The 22,678-nt window shown below is 40.6% G+C and overlaps 1 protein-coding gene across 2 annotated transcripts in view; it reads right to left on the bottom strand.

Annotated features, from left to right (window-relative positions):
* CNTLN (centlein) overlaps positions 1 to 22,678 on the bottom strand; it is a 174,297-nt gene that overhangs the window by 129,873 nt on the left and 21,746 nt on the right. For both annotated transcript variants that reach the window (XM_035140509.3, XM_035140510.3), the window contains exons 3-6: positions 19,120 to 19,204; positions 8,370 to 8,504; positions 7,556 to 7,735; positions 1,323 to 1,456 (exon numbers count right to left, since the gene is read on the bottom strand). In XM_035140509.3, coding sequence (XP_034996400.3) covers positions 1,323 to 1,456; positions 7,556 to 7,735; positions 8,370 to 8,504; positions 19,120 to 19,204 — 534 coding nt within the window. The remainder of the gene's footprint in view (positions 1 to 1,322; positions 1,457 to 7,555; positions 7,736 to 8,369; positions 8,505 to 19,119; positions 19,205 to 22,678) is intronic.

Raw genomic sequence — 22,678 nt, 5'->3', positions numbered from 1 at the left:
TAGTATGCAAATAATTGAAATCTATCTTCTGTGTGCATGCGCATATATGTTTAAATTCATGTACAGAGGAAAAAAGGTACAGAAAGGCCATGGGAGAAAATAAAACTGCAAAACAAGGGTGGCCAACCTGTGACTCTCAAGGTGTTGTTTAACCACAACTTCTATCAGCCCCGGCTACCATAGCCAGTGTGCAGGGATGATGGGAGTTGTAGCAACCTGTAGTAAAGAGCGGGAGCAAACGGAAGAGGCATCATGGCATTTCTATGGAAAGCTAAATGTATGCTAGATAAGCACAGTGGCCATTCAGAACATCAGTATTTGGAGACGACATAAGCTCTTTCCAGGGATTATGCCTGAACAGATAATGCCAACTTGAACAGGGAGCAGCAGCAATATGTGTCGTACCAGCACTACCCAAAAGGTTCCTGCATTGGTGGGATAGCTTCAAGGGGTTCTGAAGTGTGTCCAGCAAAGCTATCTTAGGTTTGGTCCCCTGCTGTGAGGTAGAAAGGAGTATGGCCCATGCACAAACTAATTTGCCTAGTTGTTGACTGCCAGCTCACATCCAGAACAAGGCCACTGTCTGCGCAATCTATGCGCACTTAATAGGGGACATCATCTGCAGCAACACTGTGACTGGTGATTGTGAGACAGTTCCTAGGGGTTCTGAGTGGCTGTCATCATTAATACGTTCCCTCATTTTTTCTACTGCTGTTAATTGTGCTTGGATATTTCTTTAGGGACAGCATAAGATTCCAACTATTTACACTGATCCAAGCTCCCGCATAGCAACAGTCGTATTAGCCGAAACGTAAGTTTGCCTGCTTGTGCTTCTTGGTTCAGACTCGCCTTACGTGTCAGTCATATTTCATACATGCAGTATTAATCCTCATGATCCAATTTAATATGTGAAACGCTCAGATAAAGCTAAAATCACAACATTTTAAACCTTTAGCAGCAGACTCCTGCTGACCTGTCAGACTTAACTCTAATTAAAAAGTGCAAGTTAGGCTTCAAACTTTTGTCAGTTTCAGGCATTTAGCCTCTCAAATTAATTGCTTATGTTACTAATCATATTGATGTTTTGTGACTTGCAGCAGAGACTGAGAACTCTTTGACCCAATGCTAATTAGAGATGTGCAATTTTTAAATAATGTCCATAACAGAAGTCAAAAGGCATTGAGATAGTCCGCGTAAACAGTAGACATTCTAAACTTTTTCATAATGTGCAAAACATACTACAAAAAGCAAACCATTTGATGTTGCCCCATATTCGTTATGGGAATGCTAACAAGCCCTTTATAAAAACATTGTATACATACCTAGTTCTGGCCACATCCAAATCTTTTTGAGTTAGTTCAGTCTGCTTAACACCCAACTGAGATGCCAGATCATTGCATTTGCTGTGCAAGGTTTCCATTTGCCCACTTGCCTCTGTTAAATCAGCTTCCAAATTCTGGAAAACATATACATATTATGCTATAGACAAAATTAAACAAGAAATGAAAGGATGCACATCATTATAACAGGATCAAAAATAGTATGGATTTTTGCCCCCTTTTAAGAAAAAAACACCCTGCTTTTCTGTATTTAGAAAACTCCAAGCTACATAAAAGAAAGTTTTTTTAAAAGTAATTCAGATTACTAAAATCAGCCATAACCAACAGCAGGATAAAACAATTCAACATCAATAGGGAGGTGGGACTTCAACTCACGCTAAAAGTTTAGCAAACTAAAATGGTATCTGCAGCTAGATTAAATAATGGTGTAGGCAGTAAAACAACCCTCATCACATCATGGGAGCTTGGCTCTTTGAATTAAGTTCTGTCTACCAAGAAAACTTTGTGATTCCAATTAATTCATAAATAATTAGCTACCAGCTCAAATGAAGAATGGCAAACTCATGGCTCAAAAGTTTCATGTGGGTGCCAAAAAAGAGCTCCTGTAGATGGTGCATTTTTGTTGTAAATGAAATTAAAACATAACCTATTTGCTACAGAGCCAAAACTGCTTAATACAGGTCTGCTATTCATGTTGTAAAGGTAGCACCCACTTCAAAAAATTAAAATAAGTAACACCATCACACACAAATTCAGAGCATAACATCACCTCAGAGAATCATACAAGTGGAAGGGACCACAAAGGTCATTTAGTCCAATCCCCTGCAATGCAGGAATATTTTGCCCGGTGTGGAACTCGAACCCATGACCCAACTCTACCAACTGAGCTATTCATTTTCAATGTGATGCCTGACTGTGTAGACACATGTGTTCTTACAGAAGTCACTTCCAAAGCTAAAAGGTTAGAACCACAATGTTCCTTCCATGAGAAGGACTCCCTCTGTTTGTGGAAATGTTGCAGACGGAAGGTGGAATCAGCAAAAATCACTTCCTCCCTTGTTTCCTCTGCATCCAACCTGTAGGAAGAAGCAGTAGTAGAAAGATGTGGCACAAAGATTTTTGTTGTGGATTTGACTACTGATGAAAAATTATCATTGGAAATACAGTATCTGGCACTTTTAAAAAACGGGAAACTGGGGAGCCTTAAGTAGTACTGTACCAAGATTGTGAGGAACAATATCAAATTAAATTAGTTCAATTAGTGCCTCTGGAAACCACTGAGACCTGTGACTAGACAAATTTTTGGAAAATCTTAATTTTTTTTAACAAGGTACAAGCTATCCATGAGAAAACTAAGAAGTGGGGCAATAAACTCTCTCCACCAGCACCCATAATCAGATCACATAAATAAGATCAGTATGTCTGCACCTAGAGTAGACTGTATTTAATGAATAAGTGCTGGATGAAATCATCACACATTATTTCTCAATGGTTTCTGAAATATTATTGGCCTTGTTAAGTTTGGTGGACATCACATAAGAACAAGTCCCTGTTGCGAGCTGGTATAAAGTCTCCTGGTTTGGGTTCTTAACTTCTTAACTTGACTCACAATAAGGAATTGTCTTGCTTGGATCAGGTGGGACTTATGGAACGCTGAGGTGCATCAGGCATAAGGATGCACAGACTCATGGGTTCTTGATGCTCTAGAATAGATGCTGACAGTGCCAACTGGCCAGAAAATGTTCTACCAAGAAAAAAAGAAAATTCCTTCTTTCCTCCCTGATTCCAGCATATTTCTTCCTGTTCCCCGACCCACGTCATACACACACCTTGCCATGAAGTACAGAGTTTTCATATTTCTAGTAACTGCACTATTTATAAGGTATGGACTGAGCTATTCATTTTCAATGTGATGCCTGACTGTGTAGACACATGTGTTCTTACAGAAGTCACTTCCAAAGCTAAAAGGTTAGAACCACAATGTTCCTTCCATGAGAAGGACTCCCTCTGTTTGTGGAAATGTTGCAGACGGAAGGTGGAATCAGCAAAAATCACTTCCTCCCTTGTTTCCTCTGCATCCAACCTGTAGGAAGAAGCAGTAGTAGAAAGATGTGGCACAAAGATTTTTGTTGTGGATTTGACTACTGATGAAAAATTATCATTGGAAATACAGTATCTGGCACTTTTAAAAAACGGGAAACTGGGGAGCCTTAAGTAGTACTGTACCAAGATTGTGAGGAACAATATCAAATTAAATTAGTTCAATTAGTGCCTCTGGAAACCACTGAGACCTGTGACTAGACAAATTTTTGGAAAATCTTAATTTTTTTTAACAAGGTACAAGCTATCCATGAGAAAACTAAGAAGTGGGGCAATAAACTCTCTCCACCAGCACCCATAATCAGATCACATAAATAAGATCAGTATGTCTGCACCTAGAGTAGACTGTATTTAATGAATAAGTGCTGGATGAAATCATCACACATTATTTCTCAATGGTTTCTGAAATATTATTGGCCTTGTTAAGTTTGGTGGACATCACATAAGAACAAGTCCCTGTTGCGAGCTGGTATAAAGTCTCCTGGTTTGGGTTCTTAACTTCTTAACTTGACTCACAATAAGGAATTGTCTTGCTTGGATCAGGTGGGACTTATGGAACGCTGAGGTGCATCAGGCATAAGGATGCACAGACTCATGGGTTCTTGATGCTCTAGAATAGATGCTGACAGTGCCAACTGGCCAGAAAATGTTCTACCAAGAAAAAAAGAAAATTCCTTCTTTCCTCCCTGATTCCAGCATATTTCTTCCTGTTCCCCGACCCACGTCATACACACACCTTGCCATGAAGTACAGAGTTTTCATATTTCTAGTAACTGCACTATTTATAAGGTATGGACATTGGATTTGAGTTCTCCACAGTTTAGAGCACAGCTGGCTATAGGAAACACCAAGGCATGAAGTCTGTTGCTAATTTCTAGTGGTCATGACTCTTACCTATTCCAGGGCCACCGAACAGTAGAGAGATTTTCTCATCGTTTATTATGAAAAAGGTTACAGTAGTGTGAGAATGCGATCAATGTGAATTGATTGCCTCCTTGGAGCTTGCTTTAATGAGCCAGTCATGTATACACAGATAAATGTATACATCTTCTTTTACAAATGAGCAGGCAATGGGGTCAGGCATTTTGTGAAAACCTCTAATATTGTAAATAGTTCAAATTGCAGAATTCCATTCTGGGAAATAGTCTGCTAAAGTAAAATAAGCTTTCTGATTTAGATCTCTAGGCTGTCAAGCATATTAACAGGGGGAAAACATCAGCATAGAGCTGATAAAAGTTCAGATGCCCCAAAAACACAAAATAAGGAATGTGACTGGTGAGGAGCTCTGGAGAAATCCATTCAACATAGCATTCAAAGCATGCTAATGTAGAAGTTCCTTCAAATTACAGTACACTGTTTCTTCCTGGAATTGTTTTCCCATATAAAGCAACAGGTTTCCAAATGACTGTCATGGACACATAAGAGGAAACAAGCAGAGATTGTGCACAAGGAGGAAAGCTGACAAGAGATCTAGAAACTAAGTACTGAGAAGCAAGGGTTGTGCACATTCAGTCTGGAGAAGAGACAATTAAGAGGAGACAGGATCTTCAAATATCTGAAGGGCTGTCATATGGATGATGCAGCAAACATGTTTTCTATTGCTCCAGAGCCTGCTGGGTCTCTCTTCCCCACTTCTTTGGGGAAGCTGGGGAAGCTTCTGGAGGCAGTTCTCCAAAGCAGCTAGTTTATCTCCTATATTTGTTTTACTTCTAGACATGGACTATTTGTACTTCTTGCATTTGAAGATGGTACCTGTAAGAATTTCCATCTTGGAGTTCAGTTCTTTGATCTGCTGCTCCAGGGGAGTCATTGGGTTCTTTCAGGTTTTGCATAGTCCATTAGAGAGCATCAGATGGCTTCTTTCAGTTTCAATTCAAGTTCCTTCGGGTCCGGTTTTGGTATTGTTTTGTATTCACTATCTGGGCAAGTTGTGGTCTCTTTGGTTTCTGTCTTCCCCTTAATTGATGCCATTTTGGTCTTCTTGTTGACCTTGGACTAGATCATGTGTAGTGTCAATCTGGGGCTGGGTGGTTTGGTAGGTTTCTTTGTGATTGTTAAGAGGTCATTCAGGTTGTGTTGCTCGATGGCTTTCTCATAGTAGCTCCAGGGCCAAGTGGCCATTATTGTTGAAGTCAGGCCAGTGCTCGCTTGTGTTTTTCCATTAGTAAGCTGGGTAACTGGGTGGTCTGAGTTCCCCACAAAAATCTGTGTTGGAGTGTTCTATAGGTCACGGTTCTGGGGTCAGCTTGAGCAGCAGCCATGACCACTTTCTCCTTCTCCTTTTATAAAATACTTTACTGATAATATTGAAGAATGGCAACTGCCAAAATCACAGATTAGACTTTGGAAAATTTAACTAGATTAATCTGTCCTGGAGGAGGGAAGGGGACAAGTTGGGATTTTGTTTTTGTATCCTTTTATCTCTCTCTTTTGTAATTATTCTATACTGGAAATCGATAAAACTATGTATTTAAAAGACGAGGCCAGCAGAGGGGAAGTTGGTGGAAGCTACAGGAGCAACAGCAGCAACATATCAAGGCATTTGTGGTATTGGTTTTAGGACAAAAGGGAAGCTGAAGTTATCAAAGAGACAAAGTAAGGGATGCGCAGAATGGATTGAGTTGAAGGGGGGGGGGACAGACAGAAAAGATGAAGTGAAGAAAGCCAAGGAAGAGGCAAGACATGAGAAATGGTGATAGAAAGAAAAAGATTTGGGAGGCAAAAGAGCATAAGAGCAGGAAGAAATGGGGAGGGAGCAAAACAAGGGAACTAGTTTGAAGAGGCAGAGAGAGTGCAAAAGGTGGGACTTTGGGAGAAACAAGGTGAGTGAGAAGGAGATTAGAAGGAGCAATTGAGGGGTTCAGGAGACAGCTAGGGAGTAATTAGGGAAATGTGAGGAATACTATGAGGTGAAACCTAGGTCACTGACACTCACCCATCAACACAGCCACACTCCTCATGCAATAGTAATTTTTTCTCCACAAAGAGCCTTGGGAAATGCAGTTCTGAGATTGGGACTAGGAATCTATTAAAGAATTATCCACAGCAGCACCAAACTACAATTCCCAGGATTCTAGGGGGCAAGCCTCATAAAATGCACTGACACATGTCTGAAATATAGATTATGTCCAGAGAAATAGCAAGATTCACTCAACGACTGCACCATGCCTTAGCAACAAATCTCTATGCGAAAAATACAAGAGTTTAAGTGCCTAATTTATAAAGCATTCATAGCTTATCTATCTATGGATGTCTCATTAGTGCAAAAGCAACAAATATGCTATAGCTATGTAAGTGGCATTTAGTCTAAATATTTTCGATCTCACGGAAGTCTAGATACATCACACAACATATTGCTATAGATATGCATAAACAGATGCTGAAATCTGTATATGAGACATCCTAACAAAATGGAAGAGTCAGCATATTTATCAAAATCACTCCAAAGAGTTGTTTGTTTGTTTGTTTGTTTGTTTGTTTGTTTGTTTGTTTGTTTTGAAAGCAAGATGATATAATATAAAAACTCAACATGCATGGAGCTCTCTAAAGAATGATATAAATATATTGCAAAGTTTAAGAACAATTAATTACAACATGCTGTAATTCATGACATTAACATGAGAGAAATGAAATGACCACTGCAAACCTTTGCACACTTACCTGGGAGTAAGGCCCATTGATTGCAGTGGGTCATACTTCCAAGTAAATCTGTTCTGGCTGGTAACTGCTGGGAACAGAATGACCCATCTTTGGGTCAGATCCATTTTTATGCACAGGACTGGGCTACCAATCTCACCAAGGGGAGAAATCTTGGAGTGATAGGATAATTTCTATTTATTTTATTTTTTTAAAAAAACTACATGTTTATATTTGAATGAAATATCTTTTATTATTTAATGATTACGTTTTAGGGTGGCTATTTGAAGTCAGTTTCCTGCTTTGCAACATCAATTTTTAAAAAGCTTTGGGTCTTAAGTGAAGGAATGTAAATGAATGTCAGTCCCCATTGGTACTTATGAATATATAACTTGTTATTTAAAGAAAATAACATGTAGCATAAAGCCTGTGAGAAGCTGGTGCCGAAATCACATCCAGGAGTCTCTTCCTCCTCATACCTTTATTTTTGCTTCGATGCCAGATTTTTCTATTCTCCATTGTGCCTCCCGCTTCCTCAGTTTCTCCAGGTCATTTAGCAGGTCAGCATAGCGTGTACTTAATCCCTCATTTTCCTCCTCCAGGTTTTTTATAACCAGTCTGCTTTGCTCTTCCTTTCTCAGTGCACACTCCTTAGTGTCCTGTACAACAGTACCACAAGGGCCGATAAACAAAAACAAAACCAAGGGAAAAGGGAAAGGAAAGGGGGGGGGAGAAAAGTGAGAACTAATCAGCAAATATAAACTGTGCAGTTTTACCCTCGCAGCAGCTTCTTCTATATTTGATGGCCAAGGTCACCTGTGTACTTTTATTGGCCTCTTTCATGCAGGTGGAAGGGTCATATTTTTTAGCTGGATGACAGCTTTGATGAGTACACATTTGCAAAGAGCCCATTAATTGATCAAGCTGCCTTTGATGCTGTCCCCAGCTATTTTTGAGACCCACACAGACATATCCTCCCAGACCTCGGCTTTATCAATTAATAATGCCAGTCCCATCAGAATCTAATTACACGAAGCCACATCTTCACACTCCTACTTTCTTTGCTCCATTTCCATCATTAACTATTTATTCAAAAGTTACAAAGCATGGATTCTTCACTTTAAAGCATCTTTCTCCGAGTTTTGCGTGTGAGAGAAGACTGGAAGGTACAGCCTAAGGCCTAAGGCTATATTTCCTCTGAGCTTGTCACTTTCCATGCCACAAAGACAGATGCAGCTCAAAGAGCTACTTCAAAGCTGTGGCCATCTTAGTACTATGTACGAGTCAATATACCTTAAGTTCCTGGATTTTATCTTTACATTTCTGTTGGAAGATGCAGAGCTCTCTCTTCAAGACAACGTTTTCCTCATCCACAGCAATCTTTCTCTGTACCAGGTTGTTTATCTCCTCTTGTTGCCCACATGTTCTCTACGAAAGATTGTTTAATAATAATAATAATAATAATAATAATAATAATAACAATAATGTGAAAATCAACACATTTCAAAATTTCATTTTCCAGGCAGCAAACCATTTGCAGTTTTATCTAATCTGACTGTACCTGCAGCCCAGCTTTGTGACACACAAACATTTTATCATTAACCAAATCAATTACAGTATACATTACTATTTGGCATATCAAAAAGAAAGGGATTTGAAACTATTGTCTGAACCTAAGGATCCAGTACATCGTAAATTTATGGAAATGAGGAAGATTCCCATTTTGCTAAAGAAGATTAAATACCCAGGAACCAGAAACATACAGATGTTCATCAGGCAATGTTCTAGTCCAGGCATTCCCAAACTTCGACCCTCCAGATGTTTTGGACTACAATTCCCATCTTACCCGACCACTGGTCCTGTTAGCTAGGGATAATGGGAGTTGTAGGCCAAAACATCTGGAGGGCTGCAGTTTGGGGATGCCTGTCCTAGTCCAACTCAGATTTTTTTTATTTAAAAAAAAAGGTCAGTGGGAGTCAGTGGGTTCTTGGGTTAGTTAGCCTACTGCCACCGGAACACTCCAACCTGCACCAATTATGGGTTGCCACACTAGGAGCAGCATGCAGATTTCTGCCCAGGCAGCTCCTGACCAACTGAGTGCGGAACAATGATGGCCTGGCAGGTCAGATCGTTATCTGTCCCCATTCCACAGTCACTTGCTGAAAATGAAAACAATGTTGGAGCATGAAGCACCTCAGAGAGGTCATTGCAAAGGTGTGGAATGCCCTACCACCTACCCCTGCACCACAGCAGATCTTAAAGCACAGGTAGGCTAGTATATTTCACATATTTGGGACACATTACTTCAAATGTCACTGTTAGCACTTTTAGTGTGGATCTCTGTAAAAAACAGGGTTCCAAAATACAAAGGAAGCCTCCACAGATGAACACGGAATTTGCCCTATGCATAGCTCAGTCAGTAGAGCATGAGACTCTTAATCTCAGGGTTGTGGGTTCGAGCCCACATTGGGCAAAATATTCCTGCAAAGCAGGGATTTGAGCTAAATGATCCTGTCCCTTCCAACTCTACAATTCTATGATTCTGTGATCTATGATTACTACACTGCATGTCACACAATGCTACCTCCCTTTTTCTCTTATTCTGTATCACCCCCTTCCAAGTTTTTGTTCTCTCCACATCCTTTTTGTACCCTTTTTCTTCTTCTAATCTCTTCCTCTCCCTGCACCCCATTTCTATCCCCCCCATTCCTATTCCATCTCACTAAGTTTAGGGACAACAGCACACAAAATTTCCCCTCTCCGAGCAATGCACACCAGACACAGGAGAGCCATGCAACATTGTTATAGCTGGCACCAATAAGATTAAAATATGGCACTAATTCCACCATACATTTCTAAATCCAGAGAGATTAAAAACTCTCCCGATACAGTCGTACCTTGGAAGTCGAACGGAATCTGTTCCAGAAGTCCATTTGTCTTCCAAAACGTTTGAAAACCAATTTGCGTCTTCTGATTGGCAGCAGGAAGCTCCTGCCACCAATCAGAAGCCGCAGAAGCCCCATTGGATGCTCAGGTTCCAAAATAACGTTTGCAATCCGGAACAATCATTTCTGGGTTTGCGGCATTCAGGAGCCAAAACGTCCAAGTTCCAGGGCGATTGGGATCCAAGGTACGACTGTATAGTGAAGCAAGTAGGATTAGATAGATGGTCCTACACAGACATGGAAAAGCAATGAAAACAACAGGCATTCCAACTCCCCCCCAGAATACTGCAACAGATGGGAAAGGGTCACAGTTTGCCCCCATGGGCCTTATCCTGTGGAGGCCTGGACTAGACTCTAAAGAAGAAATCATGATGAACAGCTGTGAGTGAAATGCCCTTTTCAGTAGAGGCACAGTCAGATTGGGAGGGGCAGAGAAGGTTCCCCACTCCAATTCCAGCCACTCAGCACTTCGGCTGATGATTGTACAGACCTCTTTTAAGCCTTCCAAAAATCATGTTACATTTCTTACAATTGCCCAAAACTTACATGACACTTTGCAACTGTCTCTTTTTATCATGATGAAATATTCCCATTTTGCCAGTAACGTTTTATTGAGGTTCCATCTTTCAAAAAATATTAATATTACAGTAATTTCTTCTACAATATGATTTTAATTTAATCAAGGTATAGAAAATTGAATTAATAAATAGGCTAGGTAAAAGTTAAGAACGAAATGTATTAAAGTTAATTAATGCTCGAAGCTAGAGTTATGTTTCTTTCAATTGGACCTATTAAAGGGGGCTTTAATATAGATTTGCACAGCAAGCCAAAGATTTTCAAGTGGAGATAATGAGGCAGCTAGTACTGTTTTAACCCCTCTGGAGTATAATTGGTTGATAAGGTTTTGAAAGATTACAAGGTCTAGGACAAAAAGATTAGCTTTAGTCTCTTCAGATCAAAACTGAAAGCTAATTAAATAACAGTGCTATAAAAAAAGAAGGTAAAGGTTTACTGTACTTTTATTCATCCTTAATTTTCATCTCCTGAGAAAAAACAAGTGAGCATATTTTCTTTACATTTTATTTGGAGACTACTGTGTGGACTACACAGAAGGAACAAGATTTACATTGCCACCTGAGATAGTATTAAAGCCACCAACAGACATGGACAAACTTAAAATGTGGACATGATAATTTCTGTGTCACCAGGAATTCTTTGTAGCACAACTGTGCAGTTATTTTGACTTTTTTATATTGGATCAGATTGCTACTATTCATGTTTGATGCTTTATTATGTTTTTATACGTGTTGGAAGCTGCCCTGAATTGTTGTTGTTGTTGTTGTTGTTGTTGTTGTTGTTGTTGATGGGCACAAACAGTGCTGCCATTTATATGTTCCATATATGGTTCGCTTACTGCATTTATTGATGGAGACACAAAGCTTAGCAATGGTTAGGGTCTTTTGCATAGATTAAAAATGTGCAGTTTGAACTTATCCTAAAAGGGAAAACCTTTGAAGAGGCCAGAGTCCAAGGTATGGGTAGGGCTTTATTTTTTGCCCTGTCTGGGAACAGAGTGTGGGACTCAACAAAGCCAGATCCAAATTCAAACCTTTATGCAGTCACAAAGCTCAATGGGTGGCCTTTAGCCCATTTTACAGGACTTCATGAGTATAAAACAGGATAACCACAGCTAACAAAATGGAAATGCAATAGTTACAATCTGCACATATATGTGTAGTATTTTCTGCTAGAGGAAAGCCAATGGGAGGGTCATGGAAAATCTGCCTCTCCAGAGAAACACAATTTGATGCATGCAAACATATTTTTTTCCAAATGCCAACTTAGATTCCAACACACACACATCACTGATTTCCAAATGATTCCAGTGTAAGCAATGTGGATTAGCACCAGTTTCAAGTATATGATTACCTGTATTAAACTAATTAACATTAACAAGCCCTGAAACCAATTCATTGAACTTAACGCCATACCACATATTACATCCCCTCCATTGGTTTTCTGATCTGTGTGCCTGCAATGAAGACACATAGTCTTTGCAACCGTGCAAACGCTAAAGCTCATGATTTTGCAAGCACAGAGATTGAACTACAGGTCTTTAAAATTAGTATTTCAAGATCTAAATATGTGTTCATTTTAAAGTTAAAAAATAAATAAAATATGTTTCCATTTATTTATTTTGAGATTTATAACCTACTCTATCCCAAGGGCTCAGGGCAGTTTTCTGTTGAAAAATGAGAAACTGATTTTAATGATTTTGCTAACCCACATGTCAAGACGACCAAATGGCAGTTCACAAATAACAAATGCTAATTAGCTACCCAAAAGATGTAACAGAATATTCATCATGAACTGTGGGTCACCATGCATATACAATGTAGGTAGTATTCCTAATGCTACTAGATATAACCCAATCTTCTGTACTACACCTACTACAAATATTTCCTCACCAATTGCTAAAGTTATAACCAAAAGTTAGATTAAATTAATTTGATAAACATTAAAACTACCAGAATTATATTCACATAGGTGTTGCTTTGAGAGTCATTGATCATTTGCATTCCTGTCACATTACTCCTGTTTCAGCAGATCCATTGCACACAGGTTATTACTTTTTTTAAAAAAAATGTGCGGCTGGAGATTTAATTCAAGTGTTCCAAGTTTTCAGACCCAAAAAAAACTGATGGTTTTGGAGCCTCCCTTCCCAAGATCGAGGACAGTTGGAGGAGCTGGCAGCCAGGAGCCAATCCAAAGAAAATATAGGCAGGGTTTATTCCAACTGGCTTATGCACTGGCTATAAATTCTACAATGGCAGTAAGTTCCTAACATGCACAACTGAAGGCAATGGAAAGTGTTATGTATTGGTTTAATTTGTGTACATGAGTTCTCTGCTAGTCCTGTAACTACCTTTCCCGCTCCAGGGCGATTCAAATGAGTGCGGTGACAGTTGCTATTGGTTAACTTGTTAGCACAATTTGGATCCTCACTCTGATAGGTTCCTGCCAAAATCTAAATGTATCCTTTCCCCAACCCCTGCTCCTGAGAGTATAAAAAGAGCTCACCCTTTCCCTCCAGTCAGTCAAGATTCCTACTGCAATAAAGAAGACTGTTCTTGTTATACTTGACTCCTAGCAGTTCCTTGCTAGCATGCTGAATCACTATTCTGAGCTGACTTCACGAAGAGCTGAAATCACACTCACGGCATAACAGAAAGAACAGCCAAATGTGTCTGTGACAATAGGCCCTTCGCTCTACCGATTGCCACTGTATGTCAGATGGGCACGACTTATTTAACTTGTAGAATGAAAGCCAGTTCCTACAAAGTTGCAGTTAGCATTCCAGCTCCCTACACCGGGTGACTTATCATCTGAAGGAAGAACATCAGTTCAGGGGAATTAGTAAGTGAGTGCACATCCAGAGTTAGGAGCAAGGAGCTAATCTGAAGCATGTAAAAGTGAAAAGGATCCAAGCTGATAACATCCTCTCTTGCTTAACGCAACAATTCCTAATAAGCACCCAGTTATTATAATTGCTGTTGTTTCGGCTAATGAACAATTGTTGGCTAAGCTGGCTAGAGCTGATGAAAGCTGGGGTCCAACAACATCTGGAGAATACAACACTTGTGACCTCTGCACTACTTGCTACCAACATCTTGGGTGTCTTGTTTCTCCACAAACTAACTGCTGTTCTCTCTGTCATTGGAGAGACAACTATAATTCAGGATGTTAAGGCACAAGGTGTCACTATCTATAGTGGCTGCAGGTTGTTTCCAGGTACAACCATAGTTTTCCACCAGCAACCTACACAATTGCACCCAACTGTAGCAGCAATAGGAAAGATTCTAGAGCAGATCATTAAGCAAACAGTCTGTGAGCACCTAGAAAGAAACTCTGTGATCACTAAAAGTCAGCATGGGTTTCTGAAAAATAAGTCATGTCAGATTAATCTGATCTCATTTTTTGACAGAATTACAAGCCTGGTAGATGAAGGGAACACTGTGGATGTAGCCTATCTTGATTTCAGCAAGGCCTTTGACAAGGTGCCCCATGATATTCTTGTAAAGAAGCTGGTTAAATGCGGGCTAGACAATGCTACCATTCAGTGGATTTGTAACTGGCTTACTGACCGAACCCAAAGGGTGCTCATCAATGGCTCCTCCTCATCCTGGAGAGTAGTGACTAGTGGGGTGCCACAGGGTTCTGCCTTGGGCCCAGTCTTATTCAACATCTTTATCAATGACTTGGATGATGGGCTTGAGGGCATCCTGAGCAAGTTTGCAGACGACACCAAATTGGGAGCGGTGGCTAACACCCCAGAGGACAGGATCACACTTCAAAATGACCTTAACAGATTAGACAACTGGGCCAAAGCAAACAAGATGTATTTTAACAAGGAGAAATGTAAGGTACTACACTTGGGCAGAAAAAATGAAAGGCGCAAATACAGGATGAGTGACACCTGGCTTGAGAGCAGCACATGTGAAAAGGATCTAGGAGTCTTGGTAGACCACAAACTTGACATGAGTCAGCAGTGTGATGCAGCAGCTAAAAAAGCCAATGCAATTCTGGGCTGCATCAATAGGAGTATAGCATCTAGATCAAGGGAAGTAATAGTACCACTGTATTCTGCTCTGGTCAGACCTCACCTGGAGTACTGTGTCCAGTTCTGGGCACCACAGTTCAAGAAGGATACTGACAAACTGGAACGTGTCCAGAGGAGGGCAACCAAAATGGTCAAAGGCCTGGAAACGATGCCTTATGAGGAACGGCTTAGGGAGCTGGGTATGTTTAGCCTGGAGAAGAGAAGGTTAAGGGGTGATATGATAGCCATGTTCAAATATATGAAAGGATGTCATGTGGGGGAGGGAGAAAGGTTGTTTTCTGCTGCTCCAGAGAAGCGGACACAGAGCAATGGATTCAAACTACAAGAAAGAAGATTCCACCTAAACATTAGGAAGAACTTCCTGACAGTAAGAGCTGTTCGGCAGTGGAATTTGCTACCAAGGAGTGTGGTGGAGTCTCCTTCTTTGGAGGTCTTTAAGCAGAGGCTTGACAGGCATATGTCAAGAATGCTTTGATGGTGTTTCCTGCTTGGCAGGGGGTTGGACTGGATGGCCCTTGTGGTCTCTTCCAACTCTATGATTCTATGATTCTATGATTCTAGTTCTGGATCAGGGAGACCCAGGTTGAGATCCCTGCTTAGCTACAAAGCTCACTAGGTGACCATGAGCCAGACTCTCACCCCCTCTTTTTCTCTTAGCCTAATCGACCTGAGAAATAATCTCAGGATAAAAACCAGGATAGTCATGCATGCTACTGAGCATCCGAGAAAAGGGGTGAAATGAAAATAAAAAAGAAGACCAAGTGTCTTACTGAACTTTGGTAAACCAGTGCTTCAAAGTGGGTAGACCTAGACTGTATATATGGATGAGAATTAGTCAAATGCAAAAATGACATTGCCCCACGTGGTTGACAAACAACTAGCTACACAGCTGATTAACGTAAACCTGCATTAATTGAAGAGGTCACTAGAAAGACATGATGTGGGAAAATATTCTTAGTATTTGATGGTTTCATAAATATGGTATAAGTAGAGAATAAAGACAGAAAAATCAAGATAAGCAACTCTTTTAATGGTTTTTGAGTAGATCTTCTGCTGCATCCATGTGGCCGAGCTCAGCACTGACAGGTTTTCTGAAAGCTGAATGCTTCTAACAGAGAAAAATGTACTTAAAGACGTATATTAGTTTTTATGTGTCCACCGCTTCTTTCACTACTGTAATCTGAAAATTACGGTAGTATGTTTGTGTTTAAGGCTTATTAAGGAATTGCCTAAGGAGGAATCTAAGCCTGCAATTATATACCTACTTTCTCAGAAGTAAATCCCATTGAACATATTTACTTTTGTATAAACAACATGCTCAAATCACTCTTATCTGGAACAAATACAAATAATAAATGAAAATATTGCTCCAAAACCACTGCCACCAATTAGAACTCTCCACCCAACCCAACATCCCATTCCCCCCAACCACATGCACCCCTCGTTCCAATGACTACACACAAAAAATAAGCACAAAAAAAATAAGAGTCCACCTCCCACACACACAACCCTAATACCCCAACAAACCAATAAGGTTGTTAACAATACTGACATTGTTTATAAACTTTACACCCAACACAAGCGCCACAAAGGCACTTGACACCGTCTCACTGACCCACCCCTATCACAAGTGAAAGGGGAGATGGCCTGTTCTCAAACAAGGCAATCCTTGCCAGCTGAGACACAGGACCAACTGGCTGGGAGCCAAATGGTCCAAGCCAACAAACACCTATATAACAAACATAAAAAAAATTCCTTCAGTAGCACCTTAAAGTCCAACTAAGTTTTTATTTTGGTATGAGCTTTCGTGTGCATGCACACTTCTTCAGATACAGTGAAATGGAAGTTTCCAGGCACTTATGTAGAGAAGGGGTGGGGAGGGGTGGGGATGGGGAGGGGGGATCACTCAGAAGGGTGGTGGAAATGGGTGATTGACTGACTGATAGCTGTTGATGACCGCAAACGACTGCAAATGGTTTTGCATGAAAAAGCAAGGGTTGAGATGGCTGAAGATCGCTTATCATGTATAATGAGATAAGAATCCGATATCTCTGTTCAAACCAGGTCCCTCCATGGTTTTGAGCTTGGTGATAAGTTGCAATTCAGCAACTTCTCTTTCCAGTCTATTTCTGAAATTCTTTTGTAGTAAGACAGCTACTTTGAGATCTTGTATAGAATGTCCTGGGAGATTGAAGTGTTCTCCTACTGGTTTTTCTGTCTTCTGGTTCCTGATGTCAGATTTATGTCCATTTATCCTTTGGCGTAGGGTTTGGCCTGTTTGTCCAATATAGAGAGCTGAAGGGCACTGTTGGCATTTGATGGCATACACAATGTTAGAAGATGAGCAATTAAATAGTCCTGAGATGGTATGTTGGATGTTGTTGGGGCCAGTAATGGTGTTGTCTGGGTGTATGTGGTAGCAAAGTTGGCATCTGGGTTTATTGCAGGCTCTGGTACCAGTGTCCATGTTAAGTCTGGTGGTTGTATTATTGTGGGTGAGGAGTTGTTTAAGATTGGGTGGCTGTCTGTAGTGATCCCCCCTCCCCACCCCTTCTCTACATAAGTGCCTGGAAACTTCCATTTCACTGTATCTGAAGAAGTGTGCATGCACACGAAAGCTCATACCAAAATAAAAACTTAGTTGGTCTTTAAGGTGCTACTGAAGGAATTTTTTTTATTTTACTTCGATCCAGACCAACACGGCTACCTACCTGTAACCTATATAACAAACTAACTAACACCTATATAAGTACATATAGGCTACTCTCTATAACCTGCCCCCTCCCATCTTCAGCCGACCCCTAACTCTTAACCCCCTCTTTCCCCACCCACCACACTCTAGGTCAGCACAACACACTAGGTTTGATAGACAATATAAGGTGAGAAACACAGGACAACCCAGACAGGTTGGCAAGGAATCATCCTATAAAATAGACATGCAAAATGTCTATCTTAAAAAGCAATTACATTAAACGTGAGGGGATTGGGAAACTCTATCAAAAGAAAATGCATGACCTTGCACATAAACACCATGAAACTACACATTGCCTTCCTACGGAAACTGGTGCTGATACACCCAGGAACCTCACCAAGATGCTGGAGAGGCTACACCTGCACAAGCACATACTTCACATGTAGTGGGAATGACCTAAAATCCAACCCTTCTGGACAGCAGTCCTACAAGTGATATACAAAATAACTAAACAGGTATTAGAACTCACCCCAGAACTGGCCCTACTGAACATCTTCCATGATCATAATCAAAACTTACCTGGCTTCGGGCCGGATGCCCACCGCACCAATCGCGCGGCAGGCCAGAGGGCGGGGGAGCGTGCGGCTGTGCACACCCATGCACATGCGCAAACACTATTTCTGGCACACTCCCGAACTGGAAAGCGCTGGAAATAGCTTGTGTGCGTGTGCAGAAGCCTCCTCCAACCCGGAAGTACACCGGAAATGACGCTTGTGCATGCACACAAGCTATTTCCGTCGCTTTTCCGGGTCGGAAGTAGGCAGTCGCGCCGCGCCGGTAAAAGCAAGTGGGGGGGGGGTCCCCGATCCCTGATCATAATGATCACTCACATTATCAGGAGCTTATCACCCACCTACTCTCAGCAGGCAGAAGCCTCTTCGCCAGACACTGGAGAGACCTGTCAGGAGTAAACATGGACCAAGGTATCAAATTGTATGGGAAATGGCCTTACTAGAAATGCTAATCAATAAACTGAAACTGACATGGGGAGAAATGGCACCCCATTATCACATCACAGCCCAACAAAACAACAACAGGAATCCACCGACAGCATACGAATCAATCTGGCTTACCTGACCCAACATGCCCTCCCCCCTCACAAATGCAAACAAACCCCACTGCAGACAACCAACCACACCTTGGCCCCCAATATCTCTCACTACCAAGGAAATGTAATAAAACAAATAGAAAGAGAACCTGCCCAGCTGATGCTGACACAAAACCCCACATGTACATTATACAAAAGGATGTAAGCCTCATCACCCCACCCCCCCTCTCCCCCCTCTTCTTCCCCAACCTTATACTGTACTCAACACTAATGTCTCACAACAAATGTAACTGATTTGTAAGAAAGACTGTACAACCTGAAAAGAGAGACAAGGTATGTACCTTTGCAAACCAAGAAAATCTTTAATAAAAATATATTTTTAAAAACAATGACAGATAGTTTTACAGGAGCTATGCCTTGAAGAAGAATTAGAGTGAAGTGCTCTTGCCAACTTCATCAACTGCTACACTTCGTTCATTTCTAGGTTGAAAACTGGGAATGAAAAGTTGGAAACTGGAAACAATAGAGAAATACAGTGGTGTTCAGGGAGCTGGATAAACTCCAGGGCCCTCTAGTAGCTCTTTACACTTTAGGAAGCAGAAGTCAAACAATAGGGATTAAGCCAAACTAGAAGAAGCAACATTATTCTCACCTGTTAGTTTAAATATAACACTAACCTGTTCCAATGTCTGTATTTTGTCGTCTTTAACTTGCAAAATTTCTAAAACCTTCCTGTCCTTGAGTTCAGCTTTCTGCTTTTCTCTAGAAACAACAAAAAATATATTGACACTTATTAGTCATAATTTGCTGCTAATCATTTGAATTTTTCATGTCCTGATAATGAATGTCATTTTAAAGCATGGGAAATTAAATTATCTGAGGCTGACAGCCCTTGCAGAATTAATCATGGAACATATGGCAAGTGACAGCAAATTTTATCTGCAAACAACTAAGACAACTTTATTCTAAATGAAGCAGCATTTATGATATCAAGACTAGATATGCTTATTTTTAAAAAAAGATATATGGAGTATCTTGCAAATGAAGCCTTTTTTATGAGCACTCCCCAACTTCCTCATTAATGATATCAAATAAATTATGGGCTTCATTTTAGGGATATAAAAAGAGCAACAAATTGAGGACCATCACCATTTTCCCACTGGTAAATACAAAAGTTATAGTGTGCTAAAACAGTCAACAATTGGTAAATTCGGGGTTGAGATGTTTCATTCCTGTCAAAGGCGTCTGCGGCTACTCTTGAGTAAAGACGCTCCACTCCGTCTTGTCTTTCAAGTTTTAATTGTGCATATTATTTACAGTGCAAAGATCTCAGCAAACATGACTGCCTAGTCCGTGTCAGAACCCCGCAATGGCTTCTTCCGGGTTCCTGACCAGCATAAAAGCCTGGGCACTAGGGTGATGATTTTTTCTTTTTTTTTTCTCAAAAATTATTTCCTGTAGCAAAAATGGATGAACTTTTGCCTATTAATGACTAAAATGAGTTATATTCCATTGAAATATTTAAAAAGGTTACACACAAACCATTTTAAACTTTTTTGTATGCCGTTTTACCATTTCATAAAATTGTATTAACAATTCTATATATATTTCGTATCAAATTTGGACACACCACCACATTCCACAATGGGGAGTGTTCTTAGCAACATAGGGTATACAAATGTCACACCTCTGCAAGGTAAAAGCCCCTTTTTGGGACCTCAAAACTCAGCCAGCAGACCTACCGGGCATTCTGGGAAAAGAACCTACAGGAGAGGTAGCAAAACATCATCCTCTAGCGGCGTTTATACTGTTACTGCAGCTAAACAATGCTTCCTTGTGTGTTTGATGACCCTATATAATGTTGTATATATGTGACTCTAAAGCTTGGGATCAATTTTATATCTGCTTACAGTGACTTCAAAAATGATCAAAAAAACTGATAAATAAAATTTTTTAAATCATTTTGTGCGTGAAGTTTTTTTATCAAATCTCTTTGAAAGTAAGATTTTATATAATCTTTAATGAAAGCTCATCAAGTTATGATACAGGGAAATGAGGTTGTAAAAAAGTCATCACCCTACTGGGCACTCCAAAGTGCCGCCCCCTGGGCCTACGGGTGGGAGTGTGCCTCAATTCGGGCGTCGGAGGAAACGGTCTCCTTTCTGGCTGCCCTGTGTCCAATATCTCTCCAGACTCCTCCTCCCCTGATCCTCTTTCATAGCAGGGCTGGGGCTCCGATGCCTGCCAGAGCCCTCTCTCCACCCCGCTCACTTCTTCATTCCTTTCTCCTGACTCACTGCTCGTCCTGACACGAGGAGCTAGTCAGGATGACAGGGGGCGCCTCTCTGTATGGCATCCCCCTGACAATTCCCTAGTGATTTATTCTCCTCAATCAAGTTCCAGATTGGCAACCATCCCAACCTGTGTATTATAACTTCAACTAGGATGAACTTTTTCAACAGAAAAACAAATGGTGCCAGCTTCTCAGCTGCATTCATCATGTTTGCTGGTTTACTCTTCATTTAGTTATTGCAACCTGTTTATACAGTTCTTAAACAAATCCTGCAATCAATTGTGCCTCAGGAGTTTTGATTTAGTTGTGGGTAATGTTTGGAGGAATTGCCAAAATTTCCAAATGAAGACTGGCCAGCTGGACAAAGAGCCTCTCCACCTTCAAAGTTGACATTCTCACCTCGCAGTTGCAAGGCAACAGTTTAGAGACTCAGAGGTGTCTAAAATAACCTGTCCGTTCACTGATAGAATCGTAGAACTATAGAGTTGGAAGGTGCCCAAAGGGACATCTAGCCCAACCCCCTGGGGATGCAGGAAGGGTCATCTTCTGGCTGAGGGGAAAATGTGCAAACAATGCTGGGTTTTTTAGCCTGAGAAGCCAAACCCTCAGTCAAGTACCAATGAGAGATTTAATAAAAAAAATATTCTGGAACCAGAATGACTTAGCCAGAGAGGTTCTAATGTTTCAAGCTGAAGAAAGTGGTCATTGCTGTTCTAAAACACTGAGTTTACTCAACACATACATACTCAACATACAATACAGAAAGACTAAAACCACACAAATTTACCTTTTATTCAGTAGATTTGGACCACAGAGCTTTAGCAACCACATCTTTTATTCCAATAAAGATTGATATATCACCCTACACCTTTTCTTGGCTTAGTGGTGTCATTGCTTTCCAAAGTATATAGCAATAAGATAAAATATTATTTATAAAGTACCTACCATGAGTGGAAAGAGGGCATGGAAAGAGTAAGATAATTAACTGCATTAATTAAAAATGAATGCACTGGTATATTTAGCGAACCCTGACTTATCAACTTTTACCATTATGAAGGGTAACTGACAACAGTGTGTTGAAAAAAGAAAAGTGATCAAAGGAGCACCAAAAACTCCATCAACAGTTGGAATCTGTAAGCAGACAAAAAGTAGTAAACGTGGGTACAGAATCTGTCCCTCACAGAAAAGGGAAACCAGAAGGAAAAATTGAAAAGATGCACCAAGTGGCCAACCCTCGAAGAGGCACAGAAAAAGCATCCGCATCTGAAGAGTGTAGGTCGGTTCTTCATCCAAGGCTTTACACAAGTGTGTTCCAAGCCCAACCTCTAGGGAACAATGTTGTTAAGTCCTCCTAAGCTTCACATACTTCAAGGAGAAAGTTCTTTTTGTAAACTGTTTTGAGGTTTCTTCTTTTTAAACAAGAGGTGTATAATTTTTAAGAAATAAATAAGGGCATACTTATTTTAGGAGTAACTTTTCAATAGGATGCTTTTTAAATGTACAGTGGATGCTCGGGTTGTGAACGTGATCCATGCAGGAGGCAGGTTCACAACCCACAGCACCTGCGCACGCGCGGGTCATGCTTCTGTGCATGCGCAAAGCGTGATTTAGTGCTTCTGTGCATGCACAAGCGCCAAAACCTGAAAGTAACTCTACCCAGTACTTTCGGGTTCAGTGCAGTGCGCAACCTGAAAGCACACAACCTAAAGCATCTGTAACCCAAAGTATGACTGAATTCCATCTGCTTTTTTTTTAAAAAAAAGAGCATGCTATGACATTTGGGGAAATAGTGTTACATAGGAGCCATAGTAAATGTGATGGGCACCGGATGAATCCTTATTGCCTTAAATTAATAATAATCCCACAATTGTAACTTTCTGCTGCAAAGTCTCTGCCATCCTATTCCCCCTAGCTCCAGTTTCTGGCCTATTTTGTCTCTTGCA

This window comes from Zootoca vivipara, chromosome 15 (assembly GCF_965207765.1).
Source record: "Zootoca vivipara chromosome 15, rZooViv2.hap1.1, whole genome shotgun sequence".
Taxonomy (NCBI): Eukaryota; Metazoa; Chordata; class Lepidosauria; order Squamata; family Lacertidae; genus Zootoca; species Zootoca vivipara.
Note: the sequence above shows the minus strand (reverse complement) of the source record. Positions and strands in the feature narration are given on the sequence as shown.